Source organism: Lachancea thermotolerans, assembly GCF_000142805.1.
Source record: "Lachancea thermotolerans CBS 6340 chromosome A complete sequence".
In the NCBI taxonomy this organism is placed as follows: domain Eukaryota; kingdom Fungi; phylum Ascomycota; class Saccharomycetes; order Saccharomycetales; family Saccharomycetaceae; genus Lachancea; species Lachancea thermotolerans.
In genome coordinates this window covers 336,892-356,163 of record NC_013077.1, presented here as the reverse complement: position 1 = coordinate 356,163, position 19,272 = coordinate 336,892, and the positions used below count along the sequence as shown (strand labels likewise).

Here is a 19,272-nt window from a genome sequence, read left to right as displayed (position 1 = left end):
CGCCTGCGCTCTGCTGGGCTCTGCCTAGCTCTGCCTGGCTTCCCTTGCGAGGGCTCGGCAACCCATCCTGGCTGGAAGTGCTCACGGGACCTGGAAGGACCGAGCTTCGTGGAGATTGGTAAAAATTTGATGTAGATGAAATAACCTTGCCGGGAGGAGTTGAGAAACAGAAGCAGTAGGAAACCAACCAAAGATGGCTCAACGTGTTACTTTCAGAAGAAGAAACCCATGTATGTTCGAGATATGAGATACCGAATGCGCGGTTTACAGTGCGCGATGCGCGATATGTGGTGAGTTATGTGGGATGTGCGATATTGATGCGATCGTCAGCGTTCGGCACCCGGCAACTGGTGGCCGGTGTTTAATGTCCAGTGAGCAGTCCATAGTCTACGAGCTAAAGCGGTTTGCCGCGACAAGTCATGGCGGGAACTCAGATAGATGGGATGGACCCATGCGCTGCCGCAGACTCTGCTACCTGACAAGGCTTTTTGCCGCGAGCACGACACAGTACGACAATCGAATGCGGATGATCGATCGCAATTAGCATAAAGCCGCAAACTCGCCCGGTAGCTGCCCCTAAGCCGCCATGCGCCGCTGCCGCAATAACCCGCAGATGACAACCAACGCCCAATACTAACTCTTCTCCAGACAACACTCGTTCCAACAAGATCAAGGTTGTCAAGACCCCAGGTGGTGTGTTGCGTGCCCAGCACACCAAGAAGTTGGCTACCAGACCTAAGTGTGGTGACACTGGTGTTCCTTTGCAGGGTGTCTCTACCATGAGACCAAGAGAGTACGCTACCGTCTCCAAGACTCACAAGACCGTCTCCAGAGCCTACGGTGGTGTCCTATGCGCCAACGCCGTCAAGGAGAGAATCGTCAGAGCTTTCCTGATCGAGGAGCAAAAGATCGTCAAGAAGGTCGTCAAGGAGCAAGCCGAGTCTGCCAAGACCACCGGCAAGAAGAAGTCCAGAAAGAACTAAAACTCTAAATAGCTGTGTATTACGTTTTCTGTATCTTCAACCAATTTCAGTAATAATCTCGGCGCGGCGTCACAAATGATTGTCTATCTCTAAGTGCACATATTGATCCCAAGTAATCCCACTGTACGCAATTCGCGGAAGAAGCTCTCAAACAAGCCGCCCCCGCTCACACAAACTCCGAGACCTCCTCTCTGATCTACTTTTTGGCAGGGCTGGCTAGCTACAGATGTCGTTTACGCCACCTCCGGGATCTAACAAAGAACCAGCTGCGCCCGCGAACCGCCACAACAGCTTTGACCTGCTTGACCCGCAATTCGAGGACTCCCTGGACGCCGCTCTAGAGTCCCTACAAATACATTCCGAGGGCGCTCCCACAGGCGAAGACTTCGAAATGAAGAGCATTGCCAGCAACGATAATCACAACGCGGGCCTCCACTCTGATACACAGCCCCTCATCAACGATGGGCTGGGCCCAAACGACTCCTGGTCGCGAGGCTCTCGCAACAGTCACAGCGCCGAACACAGGCAGCCTTTTTGGTCAAGGATAACCGGTATTGTACGCTCATCGAGCACCCCGCGGTCGTCCAAATACAAATCAACAGGCAAGTCTATACAACTTACAGACCAGCAGCTTGAAAGGGAGATTCACCCTGGAACAACACCGATCTATGACAAATACAAGTATGCAGCAAACGCTGTGTCCAATGCAAAGTACAACCCTGTTACTTTCATCCCAGTAATACTGTATGAGCAGTTTAAGTTCTTTTTCAACCTATACTTTCTATTGGTCGCGCTATCGCAAGCCATTCCAGCACTGCGAATCGGTTACTTATCATCATACATCGTGCCACTGGCTTTTGTTCTCATCGTTACAATGAGCAAGGAAGCTTTAGATGACATACAAAGAAGGCGCAGGGACAGCGAAGCTAATAACGAGCTTTACGAGGTTCTGAGCAAGTCCCAGCTGGTACCAAGTAAGGACCTAAAAGTCGGAGATCTCATCAAAATAGGCAAGGGCGCCCGGGCTCCAGCAGACTTGATATTGCTACAATCAAGTGAGCCATCTGGTGAAATATTCATCAAGACCGACCAATTAGATGGTGAAACAGACTGGAAGTTGCGTATCGCTAGTCCCTTAACCCAGCATCTGTCCCAAGAAGATCTTCTTCACAAAATCAACATTACAGCATCTGTACCCGAAAAGTCCATTCACAACTTTTTGGGTAAACTAACTTTCAATGATTCTCAATCTCAACCGCTTTCGGTGGATAACACTATGTGGGCCAACACTGTATTTGCATCAACCGGAACGGCAGTGGCGTGTGTTGTCTACACGGGTTCCGATACACGTCAAGCGATGAACACCACAATGTCAAGCGTGAAAACCGGCCTTCTGGAGCTCGAAATCAACAGCTTGTCCAAAATCCTTTGTGTTTGTGTCTTTATTCTTTCGGTAGCTCTCGTCGCTTTTGCAGGCTTCAACAATAGTGATTGGTACGTGGACATTATGAGATATCTGATTCTGTTTTCAACAATTATCCCCGTATCTTTGAGGGTCAACCTAGACTTAGGAAAATCAGTATATGCCTATCAAATCGAGCATGATGCCACAATTCCTGATACTATTGTGAGGACTAGTACGATTCCAGAGGATCTTGGGCGCATAGAGTATCTGTTAACCGACAAGACTGGTACTCTGACACAAAATGACATGGAACTGAAAAAGCTGCATCTGGGAACAGTCTCTTATACCATGGATACCATGGATATAGTTACAGATTATGTGCGCGGTATGACAAGTGGCGCAGATTCGACTGTGCTACCAAGCGCCTCTAAAAAGGATTTGCCATCTCGTGTGCGCGATTTGGTATTAGCGCTAGCTCTGTGCCACCAGGTCACACCGACGTTCGAAGATGGCGAACTCACTTACCAAGCAGCGTCTCCCGACGAAATTGCCATAGTAAAGTTTACAGAATCTGTGGGGCTAACGCTTTTCAAGAGAGACCGCCATTCCATCACCTTGCTTCACGACCAGTCAGGATCTTATTTTGATTTTGATATAGTGCAAGTTTTCCCTTTCAATTCAGACAACAAAAGAATGGGTATTATAATCTTCGACAAGCAGAAACAGGAACATTGGTTCTTCCAAAAAGGTGCAGATGTCGTCATGAGCAAAATTGTGCAAACAAACGATTGGTTGGAGGAAGAGACCGGTAACTTGGCCCGCGAGGGCCTTCGTACTTTGGTCATTGGCCGTAAGAAGCTTTCTCAGAAAGTTTTCGACAATTTCACCAAAGAATACAAGGACGCTTCTTTAACAATGCTCAACCGCGAGGCTTTGATGAGCAATGTAGTAAAGAAGCACCTTGAACACAATCTCGAAATACTTGGTTTGACGGGTGTCGAGGACAAGTTGCAGCACGATGCGAAATCTTCCATCGAACTTCTAAGAAATGCTGGCATCAAAATTTGGATGCTCACTGGTGACAAGGTTGAGACAGCGCGTTGTGTTTCTATCAGTGCTAAGCTGGTATCAAGAGGACAGTACGTACATACTGTCACCAAAATTGGAAAGCCTGAAGGTGCTTTGGGCCAGCTGGAACTCCTGAAAATCAATCAAAATTCATGTCTTTTAATCGATGGTGAATCCTTGGCAACTTACCTTGAATACTACAGGCAAGAGTTTTTTGAAATCGTGGTTCACCTGCCCGCTGTCATTGCATGCCGCTGTACTCCTCAGCAAAAAGCGGACGTTGCAACCTTCATTCGCGAGGCGACTGGCAAAAGAGTGTGCTGTATTGGCGATGGCGGCAATGATGTGAGCATGATCCAGGCAGCAGATGTTGGCGTTGGCATTGTAGGCAAAGAAGGAAAACAGGCTTCTTTAGCTGCTGACTTTTCCATTACACAGTTCTGCCACTTGTCAAAGTTGCTTCTGTGGCACGGCCGAAACTCGTACAAGAGGTCCGCCAAGCTAGCTCAATTTGTGATACACAGAGGTCTCTTAATATCGGTTTGCCAGGCGGTGTATTCCATAAGTTCAAAATTTGAGCCGATTGCCCTATACCAAGGATGGTTGATGGTGGGATACGCAACTTGTTACACCATGGCACCTGTGTTTTCGTTGACTTTAGACCATGACATTGACGAATCTCTCACCAAAACATACCCAGAATTATACAAGGAGTTGACGGCGGGAAAGAGTCTCTCCTACAAGACCTTTTTTGTATGGGTAGCCCTCTCTGTCTTCCAAGGTTGTGTTATTCAGGGTTTCTCTCAAGCTTTTACAAGCCTTGATCAATTAGATTTTAAACGGCTAGTCGCCCTCAGTTTCACGGTTCTCATTATCAATGAACTCATCATGGTTGCAATAGAAATCTATACGTGGAACAAAACAATGATAATCTGCGAAATCTTGACGTTCCTTGTTTTCGTGGGCTCTATCCCTCTCCTTGGAGATTACTTCGATTTGCATTTCATGACCCAACCAAATTTTTACGCTAAGTTGGCGCTCATACTAGGGTTATCAGTTGTCCCCGTCTGGACTGCGAAGGCTTTGCACAGAAAGCTCAACCCACCCAGCTACGCAAAAGTTCAACAGTTTTACTTTAATGCTTAACTAAATAGACAATTTCAAAATAAAAAGCGTCCCACTCATATATTTTATTGCCTTCTAAGAAAAAGCTGCACCATTTCATTTGGATGCGCTTTTGCTTATAACATGCTTTCAGCTTCACTTTCGCTTGCGTCGCTTTCGTGGCTATGATCTACGATAGAAAACCCCCTTGGCCTCTGGAAATCTTGAGCATGTGCCCATGGTATAGAGCTGCTGAGAGTTCTCAATAGACCGTTGGAACCAGTAGATTTCTGGAGAGATTCACCTCTGTACATTGGAGTAGGGGAAGGCATAGCAGGGTAGCTGACTTCTGACATTGCATAATGGTTGCTTGCGATTGATCCCTCTGTTTCAACATCTCCTTCAACGGTGCTAGGGAAAGGAAGAGTGGCTTCGCCTGAGACTTTGAATAAGTGCACATTTGCGACATGTTCATTCTCAACACGAAATATGATCCAAACAAAACGTCTTCCCACTTCTAATACTGCTAGAACCAAAGAAGTGATTGCACTTTGTTGAATTGTGTCGGGTGCTATCGCGTAAACAATCCACTGAAATCTCATGGACACGTCCCATACCATGGCCAAATAATATACTGATTTGCGTTTTCTTGAGTAGGCTCCTGTTTTCCAGTTTTTTCTTCCTGCAAGGTATAAGTCATCTCTCAAAAGCCAGTTCTTCGAGCCAGGTTGTAAAAGCGACCAATCCATAATAATATCCCATATCGCAGTACATGTGGCATTCAATGTAGCGAAGATTATGAAGACGTTTCTTCTATTGCGAGTATGGCCTATGCGGTATGCACAAAGGGACGCGTAATAGAGAACGCTCATGCTATATTTAACACCATTCACAAGATGTGGAAACCAATCACCTGAATCCGAGAATCTTCTAAGACACTGCATAAATCTCCAAAAGTTTGGCAAGCAAGTCATAGCGCCCATTGCCTTGGAGTGCGAAGAGCCGCACATTCCATTCGGTGTTGGAGAGTATATGCAGAAAAACATAGCAATGTCAGCCAGTGAATATGTGAGCGAACAGAAAATATCGCCCAAGAAGAAGTCACCAAACTGAACCGGATAAAATCCCGAAAATATTAGCCTCACAAAGGAAACAAGGATCCAGCGAACTGACTTGGTGAGTTTATTCCAGTAAGGAAGGTTCAGGTACGGAGTTTTACCAAACAAAGGTAAGAAAAAGAGAACTGACACTAGCACTATCCAAATGATAGCAAAAGGGTCTAACGCATTTTCATAAAAACTGAGCGCGCCGAGTAACGTCATAGGAAAAGCCAAAACACTAGCGAAGTAGAACAGAATTGGGATTTGGGTTGTTGAAAAGTCATTGTTGAAAAGCACGGCACCCCGTCGCGAATGCATTTCTCCGAACATAATAAATCTGTAATTGACATTGCTTCTGTGCCATATAAAGCAGTTCAGTAAAAAGAGGAAGGTGATCAAAAAAACCATGTACCAGCCACCCCACAATGGCAACAAAATGTGGTGTATTTTAGAAGAGCTTGGTGCTTTGAATCCAACCCATAAGGTATACGCAACCAAAGTTAAAGAACCACCCATGAGGACACCGCCCACAAAAACCTGAAGTATGGACTTGTTGAAACGATGGACTTTCTGCTCATTTAAGGAATACTCCAGCGATAAGTTCTTGATTCTTTCGATCTTCCGTTTGCGGTCCTTGGCGGAGCTGGACAAAACGTCGGTATACCATGTCGTCACCTCGTGCTCCCATACCACTAAAGGGTCTTCAAAATTAGGGTCGTTCGAAGAAGCAGCGGAAGTCCTTGTTGCAACAGAGTCGTGGATTTGCTGCGCGACCATTCTAGCATTAGCTTCTGCGTGCTGGAATAGCGGATAAGAAGATTTGGCATACTCTATGAAAGAAAACAGCTCACGAGTGCCACAGGATTTATCGAACTTTTTAACAATCTTCCGAAAGCCCGTGACGTTAATGTCCCTGTAGTTTTTGATGAGCTGCACAAGCAGGTAGAACTCGATCAAGGCATCAGAAAGACGGTGCTGAATTTGGTTTGTCGTTAGGGAAGAGGGAGCAAACGTATCGCCGTAACCGACAGAAAGACTATTGGTGTCTGGCTCATTGAGAAAGAGCTGCTTGAAGGGTTTCAATGAAGGTAATGATGGGATCAGCTCCAAATCTTGCAGGGTCCTGAATGTCCGGGTAGCCCATGATGATCTCTTACGGCTTTTAGCGGGGACCACGCGCTCATCGCGGTCCACTGCGCCGTAATATTTTGGGTCGGATTCAGTGACCGTGAGTTGTGTCCGGTGGGCTTCGAACCTTTCGATCTGCTCACGCAAAATCGCGAAGCGCCTGCTGCAACGCTTGAACTCCCAAAGGTAGAAGTCATTGCACTTCTCAAGCTCCTGGTCTATAACCCACTTGTCGATGAACTCCTGCACGAACCGGCGCTGCACGGGTGAGTAGACGTTCTGAGAGTTGTACCGCGAGCTGGAGGAGGAGTCCCGGTACATTGCTACACTGTTTGTGGTCGAAACATTGTTGACCAGCACCTCGCTGGCAGCGATCGTGTTTCTGCACGCCTTGATCTTCTTCTTGCCTTTCTTGTAGTCGATGTACTTGTCGATCCATTCTGGAACCGCGGACTCGCGAAGATGCTCTGCAAATTTCATCTCCAGGGCGTTGTATGGGCGTCGCTACTTCAAAACAGAGACTGGCACCGGCGCTGTTATGAGTTTGCAGGTCTTAGAGCTATTGGAATATGGAGCTTTTTCGGGTTCTCTAGACTAGAAAATCCCGTAACAGAAATACTCTTCCGGACCTCTTACGATACAATTCCTGGATTACCCGAAGATCTGGCCACCCTCCGATGCCTACACTTTTTCGTTATCCCGTTAAAAAAACCGGCTAAAGCTTGCCGATGTCCTAATCTGGCTGCGTTCAAAACCAGTATATCCTAGTCCTACAAGCTAAAGTTCTTCAAGATCTAGTCTGTGGAAGCTCATCGGAGGCCTTTATTTTCCCCACGCGGGCTAATTTAAGGAACTATTGCCGTCTTCAGTGAGATCAACACCTTGCGTATGTCATCAATATATGTCACGTGGTGAGATACAGTTTTGAAAGCGAATTATATCCTCGTTCTTGACGGTTGAGGCATTTTTGATTATGTCATTAGTGCTATTACCGGGCCTTTCCATGCGAAATGAGCCTCGCCGGGTATGTAGCACGGCGCTGCCCATTAGATGATTCTTCAGGGCTCCAAATACGGCACCGAAGCCTGCAACTCGGTCCACATCATTTAAGCCTGCGATTCATGGCACGCAATACCGGCCAAACGCTATTTCATGAAACAGCGTTGGGTCGTTTTGGGTCTAGCAGGTGGTGCCAGTAATCCCTCCGTGATACAAGCCCTTAGGTATCTGTAATATCCCCACGCATTTCGATATGAAAAAAATTTGATATCACTTTGCACTAATTGTCATTTTTTTGATGAGTCTTATCCAAGCTGTCGAAAACTAGCACGCTCGATCAACGCAGTCGCTCAACTCCGTATCCATCAATACTATCATGGATTTAGTTAACCACTTGAACGACAGACTATTGTTTGCGATCCCTAAGAGTATGAAAAAATTGTGAGTTGAACTCGATTTCCCGGTGTATATGACTAACAAACGTACGCGTGCAGAGGGCCGTCTGTATGAAAAGGCAGTTTCGATCCTGAAAGGATCTGACATCAGATTCCACCGCTCCCAGAGACTAGATATTGCTCTTTCCACCAACATGCCTATCGCCTTGATCTTCCTGCCCGCTGCCGACATTCCTATGTTTGTAGGCGAAGGTAAGTGTGATTTGGGTATCACGGGCGTGGACCAGGTGAAGGAGTCGCAAGTCGATGTCCTGTTGCCAATGGACCTGCAGTTCGGCGCTTGCAAGCTTCAAGTGCAGGTTCCTGAGGCGGGGCCTTACCAAAAGCCAGAACAGCTGATCGGCAAGACAATCGTGTCCAGTTTCACCCAGCTGACCAAGGAATACTTCGCCGAACTCGAAGGCGTGCCAATCGACCAGATCACCACTAAAATCAGATACGTCGGCGGCTCCGTCGAGGCTTCTTGCGCGCTAGGTATTGCCGACGCCATAGTCGACTTGGTCGAATCCGGCGAGACCATGCGTGCTGCAGGTCTTAAGGACATTGCCACCGTGTTGGAGACCAGCGCACACTTGATAGAGTCCAAGAACCCTAAGGGCGACACTGAGCTTTTACAGACAATCAAGTCCAGAATTGAAGGTGTGATGACTGCTCAAAAATACGTTTCGTGTAACTACAACGTGCCTGTGTCTTGTCTACCTCAGGTCCTCAAGATCACGCCAGGAAGAAGAGCCCCTACCATCTCGAAGATAGACGACGAGGGCTGGGTTGCTGTTTCTGCCATGATTGACAGGAAGCAGAAGGGTACGATCATGGACGACCTGAAGAAGAACGGCGCTGCCGACATCATGGTGTTTGAGATTTCCAACTGCCGTGTGTAACTTGATAGATGCGTAGAAAACAATTAAGTAATTAAAGTTTCGAAGCTTGTTATGAACATTCAGTAACCCGTGATGTAAATACTTTGAAAAAGACACAAAATGCCACGCAATGACAACCAAACTCAGAAACGACTGGTTATGACCCCGTAATCGCAAAGGTTATCGTATCGCGCCTATGTTAGATCCATACTCCTTAGTTTATTGTCCCCGTAAACCCCCAACCCCAGGAACCACAGTTTAAAAGCGTAGAAAAAGGGTTCGGTAAGACCCGAGACAAGTGGCATTAAGGTCTTCACAGCTTATTGTTATTTAGCACGTTGCCTTCGTACCCAGAACGTATTCGTTATACTGTCGTCGCATCGCGACTGCTATTCAAAGCTTGTTTCACGGAAAATGCCACACTGCAGAATCTTCAATTTCACGTGATACTAGCGCCGAAAATTGACATGTCTCAATCAAACCACAGCGCATCGAACAAAACCACCATTACAGTTGAAGATAAGCACATCGGTACATGTATTAAGGGGATCAAGAAGCTCGAAAGTTTACCTTGGAGAAGAAGGAGAAAGTTGACGGTCATGTTAGAGGAGTTTCCAAATCAAATGGGTGCTCTTATCAAACCCGAAGTTAGATCAACACAAAGTACAAATATGCATGCCAAAGAGGAGGCCCCAGACGCTGCAAATAGCAGTGTTGTGGCGAGCGGCAGGCTTAATGGGAAGCGGGGCCTGGAAGAATACGAGGAGGACCAGCCAAGCACTGCGGAGGTATCCTCTGAGGCTTCGGCCCAGAATGTGAACAAACGCAGGCGCGGGCTGCCGCAGTACAACTTCCTGCGATTCTGCTACCGTCACAACCCGGATATTCAACAGTCCCCCACACACACAGCGTGTCGCAAGCAAGACCAGCAGCGACACTCCCTGCTTCAACGCAAGATCGAGAAGCTAGAACCCGAAGAACAGCGACAAGTTCAAAACGTGCTGAGCACATTCACAAGTTGTAACGACAAGATGCGCAAACTGCTCCTCGAGGGGATGCTGACAAACTGCTGTTTTCCTCAGCTGTCATTCGTGGCTTCCGAGGTCCAGAATATGATAAAAATCGATTTTATTAGCACACTGCCCGAGGAGGTTTCACTCAAGATCCTGGGGTATTTAGACTGCGAGAGTCTTTGCAATGCAGCAAGAGTGTGCCGGCGGTGGAAACAGCTGGCAGACGACGACAAAGTATGGTACCACATGTGCCAGCAGCATATCGACCGCAAGTGCCCTAACTGTGGATGGGGCTTGCCTCTTTTGCATATGAAGCGCGCGCGCTTCATCGACTCCACAGAGCAGAAGTCAGATCCGAAAGACGCCTGCGCGACGGCGGCGGCCTCAGGGGGGCATAGGAAAACCCGGCCCTGGAAAGTCATCTACCGCGAAAGGTTTAAGGTCGAGTCTAACTGGCGAAAGGGCGCTGCCCATATTCAGGACTTCAAGGGACACATGGACGGCGTTCTGACGTTACAATTCAACTACCGCCTGCTGTTCACTGGCTCCTACGATTCAACAGTTGCCATCTGGGACCTGGCTACAGGGAAGCTGGTAAGACGGCTTACAGGCCACCGCGACGGCGTGAAAACACTGTATTTCGACGACCAGAAACTGATTACCGGGTCCTTGGACCGCACTATCCGTGTGTGGAATTACGTCACGGGCGCGTGCGTCTCCACCTACCGCGGGCACTCTGATAGCGTTTTGAGCGTGGACTCCTACAAGAAGATCATTGTGTCGGGTTCCGCCGACAAAACGGTTAAGATGTGGCACGTGGAGTCCCGAACTTGCTACACGCTGCGCGGCCACTCCGAGTGGGTGGGCTGCGTGAAGCTGCACCCCAAGAGTTTCACGTGCTTCAGCGGCAGCGACGACACCACCATCCGTATGTGGGACATTCGCTCCAACACATGCCTGAAGGTGTTCCGCGGGCACGTCGGGCAGGTCCAGAAAGTCCTTCCTCTCAATATTTTGGACACCGAGAACCTGGTTACAGACCCTGCAAGTGAGGCGCAGCGGAACGACGAACCGGCAGCCAACGACCCTTCCGAGGGCCAGCTGGCGCCTCTCGACGACTCACTGCCGTATCCATCCCACCTGCTGTCCTGTTCACTTGACAACACCATAAAATTGTGGGACGTGCGCACTGGAAAATGTGTCAGAACGCACTTCGGCCATCTTGAAGGGATCTGGGACATCGCTGCCGACAACTTCAGAATAATCAGTGGTGCACACGACAAGACTGTCAAGGTTTGGGATCTACAAAGCGGCAAGTGCATACACACGTTCGACAGCCATCACGCTCCAATCACATGCGTTGGCATCGGAGACTCAGAGTTTGTGAGCGGCGACGAGCTGGGATGCGTCAAGCTCCACCGGTTCGACTAGCGAGGCGCCTGGCGAGATGTGCCCGGCGTGGCTCCAAAGTACAATTGTACTCAGGGTGCTTCGCTTGTGGATCCACGGCCCAGATCATTTCTAACGGGACAACATCGAGCGAGCTCCTCATTCACGTCTCATGATAAAACAAAGGCACAAAGGGTGTGGCATCGGGTACTTAAAGCGTGCGAAAAGTTCAACGGTGCGAGGAGCACAAATAGAAGGACGAGGTCAATTTCAGCAAAGCTGGAGGGTACTTGAGACTGTAAATAGAGGGGCAATTTCAGGGGCCAGGGAAGAGGTACGCCTTCGAGCTGATTCGGGGTGTCAATTCAATAAATAGCAGCCGCTACACAAGAGCTCCAGCAACAGCTGTCGAAGCAGCAACTTTAGAGGCTAGCAGATGTACATCCGGAGGCCGCCTTCGGACACGAACGGAGATGTTATGAACAGGTCGCTTGCGTTTCTGCACAAGCCGCAGCGCGTGTCGCAGCCCAAGCCGTTTGCGGAGGAGTCGCTGCGGCGCAACACAGACCTGAACCGCGGCAAGGTCCAGGTGAACGAGATGCACGACGACTACTTTTCCAGCCAGACGCCGGCCAGCGCGGACGGGAGCGTGGCGGGGGACGTGTCCTCGCAGCTGCGGGTCAACCCCTACTTCCCCGCCAACGAAAACTACTACTACAACAGCAGCGGCGACGGCGACGACGCGGACAACGAGCCGCCGCCGCTGGTGCGCAAGAAGTCCGGCGAGGTGGTGCGGTCGAACCTGAAGCTGGCGCAGCGGTCGCGGTCGCTGCCCGCGACGCCCAGCGGGCGCGAGCCGGACAAGAGGATCGGCGCGCCGCCGCCGGGCCCGCAGAGAAGCAAGAGTGTGCACTTCGACCAGCGCGACGTGGTCAAGTTCAAGTACTTCTGGCAGGAGGACTCGCCGCTGGACGTGGCGTCGCAGGACGTGCTGGAAGGCCCCCTGGACGAGGACCCGCACACGCTTACACTACAAGCCGACGCGGCCGTACGCAGCGACGGCAGCGACGCGGAGCCCCGGGACCTTACCATGACCATGTCGAACCTGCAGATAGAGAAGCGCATGAGCAGCGGGCTGCGGCGCAGCAAGCGCTACCAGCGGCTGCGCTCGAAGGGCGCCGAGAAGGACGGCGCCACGAAGCCGGGCCTGTACCGCGAGAACTTCGCGACCCTGAGCGACGACGACCAGAGCAGCCTGAAGTCCAACATCTTCCTGAACATCGCCCACAACAGCTACTGTTTTCTGCAGGACCTGTCGCTGATCGCGGACCAGCACTACCTGGTGGGCCACGTCCTGGTCAAGAACATTTTCTACGACAAAGAGGTCGTGGTGCGCTACACGCGCGACCACTGGCGCACTGTGCACGAAGTCGAGTGCGTGTGGGAGAGCAGCGGCGACGACGTGCTGCCCGGCATGGGCATGGACCGCTTCAAGCTGGTCATCGACCTGGCGACACTGGGCGACGACGGCGGTGCCGCGCCGCGCGCGCCGCGGGCGGGGCCCGCGGCCGCCTTCGCCCTGGTGAAGCTGGAGTTCTGCATCCGCTACACGACACGGAGCTCGCACGAGCGCGTGGAGCACTGGGACAACAACGGTGGGCGCAACTACGTTGTGGACGTGGTGTGCGCGGCCCAGCGCATGGGGTTCACGGACCCGTTCGGGCCGCCACACTGAGGCGCCGTTGCAGGCCAACGGCGCCCGCACCCAGGTCACTCCAGACGAACACAACGGCCGCGGAGCCGCCTGCCGCCGCCCTCACCAAAGCCGCGCTACGTAAACTATGCATCGCAAGAACCGTCACATTTAACGAGCACGCAGATCCCCGGCCGCTGCCGCCGTCGCCGCGTGACCGAAGCCGTGCGGCACCAGGTCACCCTGAACGACATCTGCCACTGACACATTTGCGCCCATCGCGGCCGCGGGCGCGCACGCCGCAAAACCATACAATCCCGACCTCGGCCTTCCCACGCACCGCGCCGCGAGCCACCCGCGGACCCCTCTCTTGCGCCCACGCCGCTTAGCGCTGCGAGCGCTAAGCGCCAGCACCAAACACCCGCACACCCCGGCCTGCGGCCGACGGCCGCCGGACCCCTGGCACGTGACCCCGATCGCCGTCCCCGGTGACCGCACCGCCCGCCGCCTGTTCTAGCCCCCTGCGAGTCCGGATCGCCGGAGCTGTCGGCCCTACTTTGGACGTTTCGGGTATTTTTTTTTGTTTTTGCTCATCGCCCAGCGCAAACCGCAGAGCGCGCCCGCAGGTGCCTTCCTGCTTACTTGCTCACCGCAGCTGGTGCCGCGGAATTAACGATCTCGAGGACGGGTTAAACCCGATCGTTCCTGCGTGTGCACCTGAGCCAGGGCGGCAGCGCCAGAGTTCCCGTTTGCGCGCCATTTTGGCTCAAACTCATCCTGCAGAACTTAGCACGCCCTAGCGCCCTAGCACCACTACCGCTGCCGCTTGGGGATATGTGGAAGCTACAGGAGTTTTTTGCGACACAAAGCAAAGCCAAAATCGCAGCAGGCGGTGAGGTGTATATAAGCAGGCGGATTCGCCTAAGCAGTTGTCATGGTTTGGTGCGCGGGATTCTCTTCTTGTGGTAAGCAGTACAACTCACACGCAGAAACAAGCCTTTCCGCAGCTCGACAGCACTTTTCTCGCCGATCACACAGTAGCAGACACGCACGCAGGACGCCGGTGTCGCACTAGTTAGAATATCTTAGACGAGACTCGCACGCACACGCCCGCGCTTACACACACACACACACACATTAATGATAATGCACGATCTGGAGGTCTACTTTTCCATCCTGGCGGTGATCTGCCTGTTCTACATGCGCGCGCACAAGGCGACGATGACGCGGTACAGAGGCGTGGTGCCTCTGTTGTGAGGGCCAGCGGCCGCGCACGGCCGCCACGCGATATGCTAATAATGCTTACGACTCAGGGTAATAAATAGTAATACATAATACAAGAAGAGGTTTAAGATTCGAAGGGCCGCACGGCGGTGCAGCAGAAGCGGGAACGCGCCGTGGAACGCGACCGTCGGAATGCCAAGACCCGAGCGCGCATGCGACGTGCAGGGTGATTAGAGGCACGTGTGAAGCACGTGTATAGGGTGATAGAGTGCACGTGACTCGGATGCGGCGTCCACGCCTTTGTTGCTCCCCCCGCGCGTCGTACGCAGCGACGCCCGGCCCGGTTGCGGGATTACGCTTCGGTTGCGAATGGTGCGCTCGCAACTCCGCGACTATATAAGCGAGCGTCCCAGGCAGCTTCCGGGTCGTCTCCCGGTTCATCCACTCGAGCCGCGTTCTCGTCCCCGTCCCCACTCCGCACTGATGTCGCAAAACTCGTCCATTTTCAACTCGCCCAAGCTATACTCCCCTGACTACTACGCGGCGTGCACGATCGGCGGCCTCGTCGCGTGCGGGCCCACGCACTCCGCGGTCACGCCGCTCGACCTCGTCAAATGTAGAAGACAAGTAGACTCCTCGCTGTACAAGTCGAACCTCGAGGGCTGGCGCCAGATCATCAAGACCGAGGGCGGCGTCGGCAAGATCTTCACCGGCGTCGGCGCCACGGCGATCGGGTACTCGCTGCAGGGCGCGTTCAAGTACGGCGGCTACGAGTTCTTCAAGCACCAGTACTCGCAGCTGGTGTCGCCGGAAACCGCGCACCAGTACCGCACCGGGATCTTCCTGGCCGCGTCCGCGTCCGCGGAGTTCATCGCCGACCTCTTCTTGTGTCCCTGGGAGGCCATCAAGGTGCGTCAGCAGACCGCCGTGCCGCCTCCGTTCGCGCGCAACGTCTTTGAGGCCTACAGCAAGATGGTGGGCGCCGAGGGCTTCGCCAGTCTCTACAAGGGCATCACGCCGCTGTGGTGCCGCCAGATCCCCTACACCATGTGTAAGTTCACATCTTTCGAGCGCATCGTCGAGATGATCTACGCGCGCCTGCCCACGCCCAAGCGCGAGATGTCGCAGCTGGGCCAGATCGGCGTCTCGTTCGCGGGCGGCTACCTGGCCGGCATTCTGTGCGCCGTGGTCTCGCACCCGGCGGACGTGATGGTGTCCAAGGTCAACAACGAGCGCAAGAAGGGCGAGTCCATGATGGAGGCCACCTCGCGCATCTACGCCAAGATCGGCTTCCCGGGCCTGTGGAACGGGCTTGCGGTCAGAATCCTCATGATCGGCACTCTCACGAGTTTCCAGTGGTTGATCTACGACTCTTTCAAGGCCACCGTTGGCCTGCCAACCACCGGCTGATATGTTTATCACGAGCGCCAGCAACAATAACAACAGCGACAACCCCTCCGCCTTCATATACTTTATATCACATATATTCCAACGTCAAGATAAGCACCCAAGATCGCATTTTTCTCGAGCTCCCGCTGTCATTGGTCGTTTATCTTTATTTCAAGTACGTAGCGCTGCACAGTGTTGGATGCCTCCAGCAGCCGCAGGAACGGATCACGACCACACATTCTTGAACAAGTCGTTGTCCTCTAGCGACGCGCTGGATGTGGTGTTGGTCTGGGCGGGCAGTGAGAAGCTAGCGCCCGGCAGCGGGTAGCCTGCGGCCGGGGTGGAGTTGCTCGCGATACTTGGCGTTCCCGTGGAGCTCGAGAAGCTCGCGTTGCTGGCTCCGCTGGCGACGCTGGCTGTTGAAGTCCGGGGCCTCGAGTACAGCGACAATATCGATTTCTTGAGGTCCGGCCTGCCGCTTGGCTCCCTCGCAGCTGCATTCAAGGTGGTTCTCGAGGCCACTGATGGAGACGCCAGGTTCAAGTCGACTTGCGATGAGGTTGCGGATCGGCTTGGGGCACTGCTGGTCTGTGAAACGAGGGAAGTCTGCGATCCGTGCGCTTGCTGCGCGACCTGTGGCTTCTTCTCGACCGTTTTTGGGCGCGATGGAGGAGCAGAAACCTCAGCGGCGTTGCCAATCCACTTCTTTAGCTCATATTTGTTCCTTATGAAGTCAGCGATCTTGGACGCTTCAGGCGTGTGATTTCCTGACAGTTTGCACTCGTAAACCGCGTTTGCGGCAGCGTTGTTCCCGAACTCAACCACTTTGCGCATGTGCTCCTCCTGCCAGGTATCCAGGTCCACCGATTTGACCTTTGAGATATGCGTGCCCAAAGAGCGGTGAATCCCAGCGCACTTTATACATATAAAGACACCTAGAGACCATGAAGCCCATCTAGGGTGGCCTGCAGTCTTGCAATCGGCACATGTGCTGTTATTTGGATCGCGTAGTAAAGCTGCCAGAGCCTTCTTGATCGCTGGCGAGCTCATTGGACCAATGCGACTACCAGATTTTTGCAGTTTCCAGAGGAAGTTTGACATGATATCGATCAAATAGCGATAATATACATTACAGTCACGTGGATACAATGTTTCGCGGTGTCATCGCTTCGAGGGAACGAGCAATCACTGTCAAGCCACAGACCAGAGGCTTCTAGTTGGTAATAATGATCGCGGAGGACTTACAGGTCTGTTAGATATCATTTAGAATCCACGTTGGCTAACCTGAGACGGCCGTCCTCTTAAATGAGCGGTTGCGAAACACGGGCTCCAAGAGCCTATGTTTCTATGAGCTACACGACCGCCGGCCGCAAAGCTCCAAGACTGGTTCAGCTTGCTTGGCTATGAAAGCTCTTTGAAAAACCCTTCACCCGCCTCAAGGCCCTTGCGCCAGTGGCTTGACGCCCCTTCCCTCGGAGAACGTGGAAGACACACTCTCGCTGTCAGGCCGAGATGGTTACGATTTTGAGCAGTGCGAAGACGGGACAGTTTAGCATCGAAACCTTTTGGTTTAGGCTAGGATCGTGTCTATGCCAAATGTTCTGGCCAAGCCCAAGGCCACACTTCATTTCGCAGCCCGGGCTCAAGCTTTGACAGCCAAGAGTTAAGTCAACAAAGCAGAGCACAGCAATTTCGTAAATACCCAAACTGCTCTTCTTTCCTGATTGAGCGTACTATACTTGAGCAGGTCGCAGACGCATGGCACAAACCTCACTTATATTTACTAGCCACCTCAAAGCTTTAAACCCTGAACAGAGAATGAGGCCGCTGGCGACGTGAATGAACCTGTCCGCCAGCACTACAGCCCTTCAGAGCTACCAACTCACGAACTTGTGAGCAACATTCTTCTTCCCGGAAACTCATTACAAGGAGGGCCCCCTACCCTAGAACTTCAGATCGGGAAAAACTCTAAATACATGTCAGACTATAACACGTTGCGCACTACATTCCGCTAGACTAGAAGGACGCTAGCAGGAGAATCCTTCCATTCGCCAACCGGGGTTATATTGACGGGACTCGGAATATTATATTTCCTTAATCACCGAAAAAATTAGACAATTCCAATAACGGTTTGACAATATCGAACACCAGAGCAACTTTAGCATTCAAGGAGACTACTGATAGAACTCAAACCGGACTCTGAAGACCCAAAATTAGCCGTCTTGAAAGCGAAAACACGTTCCACATTGACTTTCCGTCCTAAATAGGACCATTTATCAATATTCTTGCATTTTTCGCTATCGCTAAGAAGGAATAACGTACTGATAAAAACAAGATTCAATATCAACAAAACCGTCCAGCTTGCGTGGAAGACCAGAAGCAAGCCCACGCAGCAACAAGAAGATCTACTATCGAATCTTAGCTACTATACTCCCTATTGCACTGTCGCACGATGCCGCTTGAGAGCCAGAAAAAAGTCCGGTTTTGCCTGGAAAAGGAGGAACAGGACCTCGGCGCGGCTGAGCACACTGTGCTGGAACAGCCGCCTGTAATATCGCGGGAAGAGTTGGCGACTCATACGAGCGCGGAAGACTGCTGGCTTGCGATCCATGGCGCGGTCTACGACGTGTCCAGATACCTGACACAACATCCCGGCGGGGCGCAGGTGATGCTGAAGCTCGCGGGCAAAGACGCTACCGCTCAGTTTGATGATGTGGGCCATTCGATGGAGTCCCTAATGTTCGACTTGGGTTCGGGGGCTTGTGTCGGAGTGCTGAAGGCCAGACCAGTTACAACAGCACTGTCGACACCACAAAAACAACAGCAGGCCTCAGAGTTCGCTCCTGAGCACAGCTCATACTGGGAGCAACTCTGGACCTGGGTTAAGCATGTGCCGGAGACCCCTTTGGGCTTCCGGAACCTTAAATGGGCCACTGGCGAGCTGCGATCGAGAAACCCCAGTGTCTACAAGGGCGACGCCGAAGTCCGCCGTGAACTCAACGCTCTAGCTATCGCCGTCGTGATGGGCGTTTGCATAATAATGCTAGTCTACGTTAAGCTGCGATGCCCGAGTATGATGGAGCACGTGGTATTAGGGGCCTTGCCGGAAGAGATGGCAGGCGAGAACTTCGATATACCCTCGTGGTCGTTATAGAATGGCGTACACAACTATTGTGCGCCTCAGTCTTTTTAGGGTAGCCTCCCAAGCCATGCATGGCAAAGGAGGTGTACAGCATAACAGCTCGGGCGTGAGCTGCTTAAGACGAAAAAAAATCATTTCTGGACCCTATCTGCTGTCCGGGGTGCTTGCCATGAGCTATGTTTCAGTTCCTTAATCCGCTGCTTGTAGGTTTAGTTCCAAAAACAAAGTGTCACTTCCAGGAGGAAAACTGTGGCGTGGCAGCAAGCTACGTGTTTACTGGCTCTTCGGCTCCTTGAATTATATTTTAGACACCAAGAGGA

The 19,272-nt window shown here is 51.9% G+C and overlaps 9 protein-coding genes across 9 annotated transcripts; 7 read left to right on the top strand and 2 right to left on the bottom strand.

Annotated features, from left to right (window-relative positions):
* Positions 1 to 193: 193 nt before the first annotated feature.
* KLTH0A04202g (60S ribosomal protein eL34) lies at positions 194 to 983 on the top strand (the record flags this gene model as incomplete). The annotated part of the gene is made up of 2 exons (XM_002551593.1): positions 194 to 230; positions 649 to 983. 2 exons carry the CDS (start codon positions 194 to 196, stop codon positions 981 to 983), a joined length of 372 nt encoding a protein of 123 aa, XP_002551639.1.
* A 226-nt stretch (positions 984 to 1,209) lies between these two features.
* On the top strand, positions 1,210 to 4,602 carry NEO1 (aminophospholipid-translocating P4-type ATPase NEO1; the record flags this gene model as incomplete). Its single annotated transcript, XM_002551592.1, has 1 exon — positions 1,210 to 4,602. One exon carries the CDS (start codon positions 1,210 to 1,212, stop codon positions 4,600 to 4,602), a length of 3,393 nt encoding a protein of 1,130 aa, XP_002551638.1.
* Positions 4,603 to 4,697: 95 nt separating this feature from the next.
* SYG1 (Syg1p) lies at positions 4,698 to 7,268 on the bottom strand (the record flags this gene model as incomplete). The annotated part of the gene is made up of 1 exon (XM_002551591.1): positions 4,698 to 7,268. One exon carries the CDS (start codon positions 7,266 to 7,268, stop codon positions 4,698 to 4,700), a length of 2,571 nt encoding a protein of 856 aa, XP_002551637.1.
* Positions 7,269 to 8,163: 895 nt separating this feature from the next.
* On the top strand, positions 8,164 to 9,123 carry HIS1 (ATP phosphoribosyltransferase; the record flags this gene model as incomplete). The annotated part of the gene is made up of 2 exons (XM_002551590.1): positions 8,164 to 8,215; positions 8,282 to 9,123. 2 exons carry the CDS (start codon positions 8,164 to 8,166, stop codon positions 9,121 to 9,123), a joined length of 894 nt encoding a protein of 297 aa, XP_002551636.1.
* A 446-nt stretch (positions 9,124 to 9,569) lies between these two features.
* On the top strand, positions 9,570 to 11,546 carry MET30 (ubiquitin-binding SDF ubiquitin ligase complex subunit MET30; the record flags this gene model as incomplete). The annotated part of the gene is made up of 1 exon (XM_002551589.1): positions 9,570 to 11,546. The coding sequence occupies one exon, from the start codon at positions 9,570 to 9,572 to the stop codon at positions 11,544 to 11,546; it is 1,977 nt and encodes a 658-aa protein (XP_002551635.1).
* A 394-nt stretch (positions 11,547 to 11,940) lies between these two features.
* KLTH0A04092g (CBM21 domain-containing protein) lies at positions 11,941 to 13,239 on the top strand (the record flags this gene model as incomplete). Its single annotated transcript, XM_002551588.1, has 1 exon — positions 11,941 to 13,239. The coding sequence occupies one exon, from the start codon at positions 11,941 to 11,943 to the stop codon at positions 13,237 to 13,239; it is 1,299 nt and encodes a 432-aa protein (XP_002551634.1).
* Positions 13,240 to 14,790: 1,551 nt separating this feature from the next.
* On the top strand, positions 14,791 to 15,831 carry PIC2 (Cu/Pi carrier; the record flags this gene model as incomplete). Its single annotated transcript, XM_002551587.1, has 1 exon — positions 14,791 to 15,831. The coding sequence occupies one exon, from the start codon at positions 14,791 to 14,793 to the stop codon at positions 15,829 to 15,831; it is 1,041 nt and encodes a 346-aa protein (XP_002551633.1).
* A 204-nt stretch (positions 15,832 to 16,035) lies between these two features.
* On the bottom strand, positions 16,036 to 16,911 carry AGE2 (GTPase-activating protein AGE2; the record flags this gene model as incomplete). The annotated part of the gene is made up of 1 exon (XM_002551586.1): positions 16,036 to 16,911. One exon carries the CDS (start codon positions 16,909 to 16,911, stop codon positions 16,036 to 16,038), a length of 876 nt encoding a protein of 291 aa, XP_002551632.1.
* A 1,351-nt stretch (positions 16,912 to 18,262) lies between these two features.
* Positions 18,263 to 18,964, top strand: KLTH0A04026g (cytochrome b5-like heme/steroid binding domain-containing protein; the record flags this gene model as incomplete). The annotated part of the gene is made up of 1 exon (XM_002551585.1): positions 18,263 to 18,964. The coding sequence occupies one exon, from the start codon at positions 18,263 to 18,265 to the stop codon at positions 18,962 to 18,964; it is 702 nt and encodes a 233-aa protein (XP_002551631.1).
* Between the last annotated feature and the right edge of the window lie 308 nt (positions 18,965 to 19,272).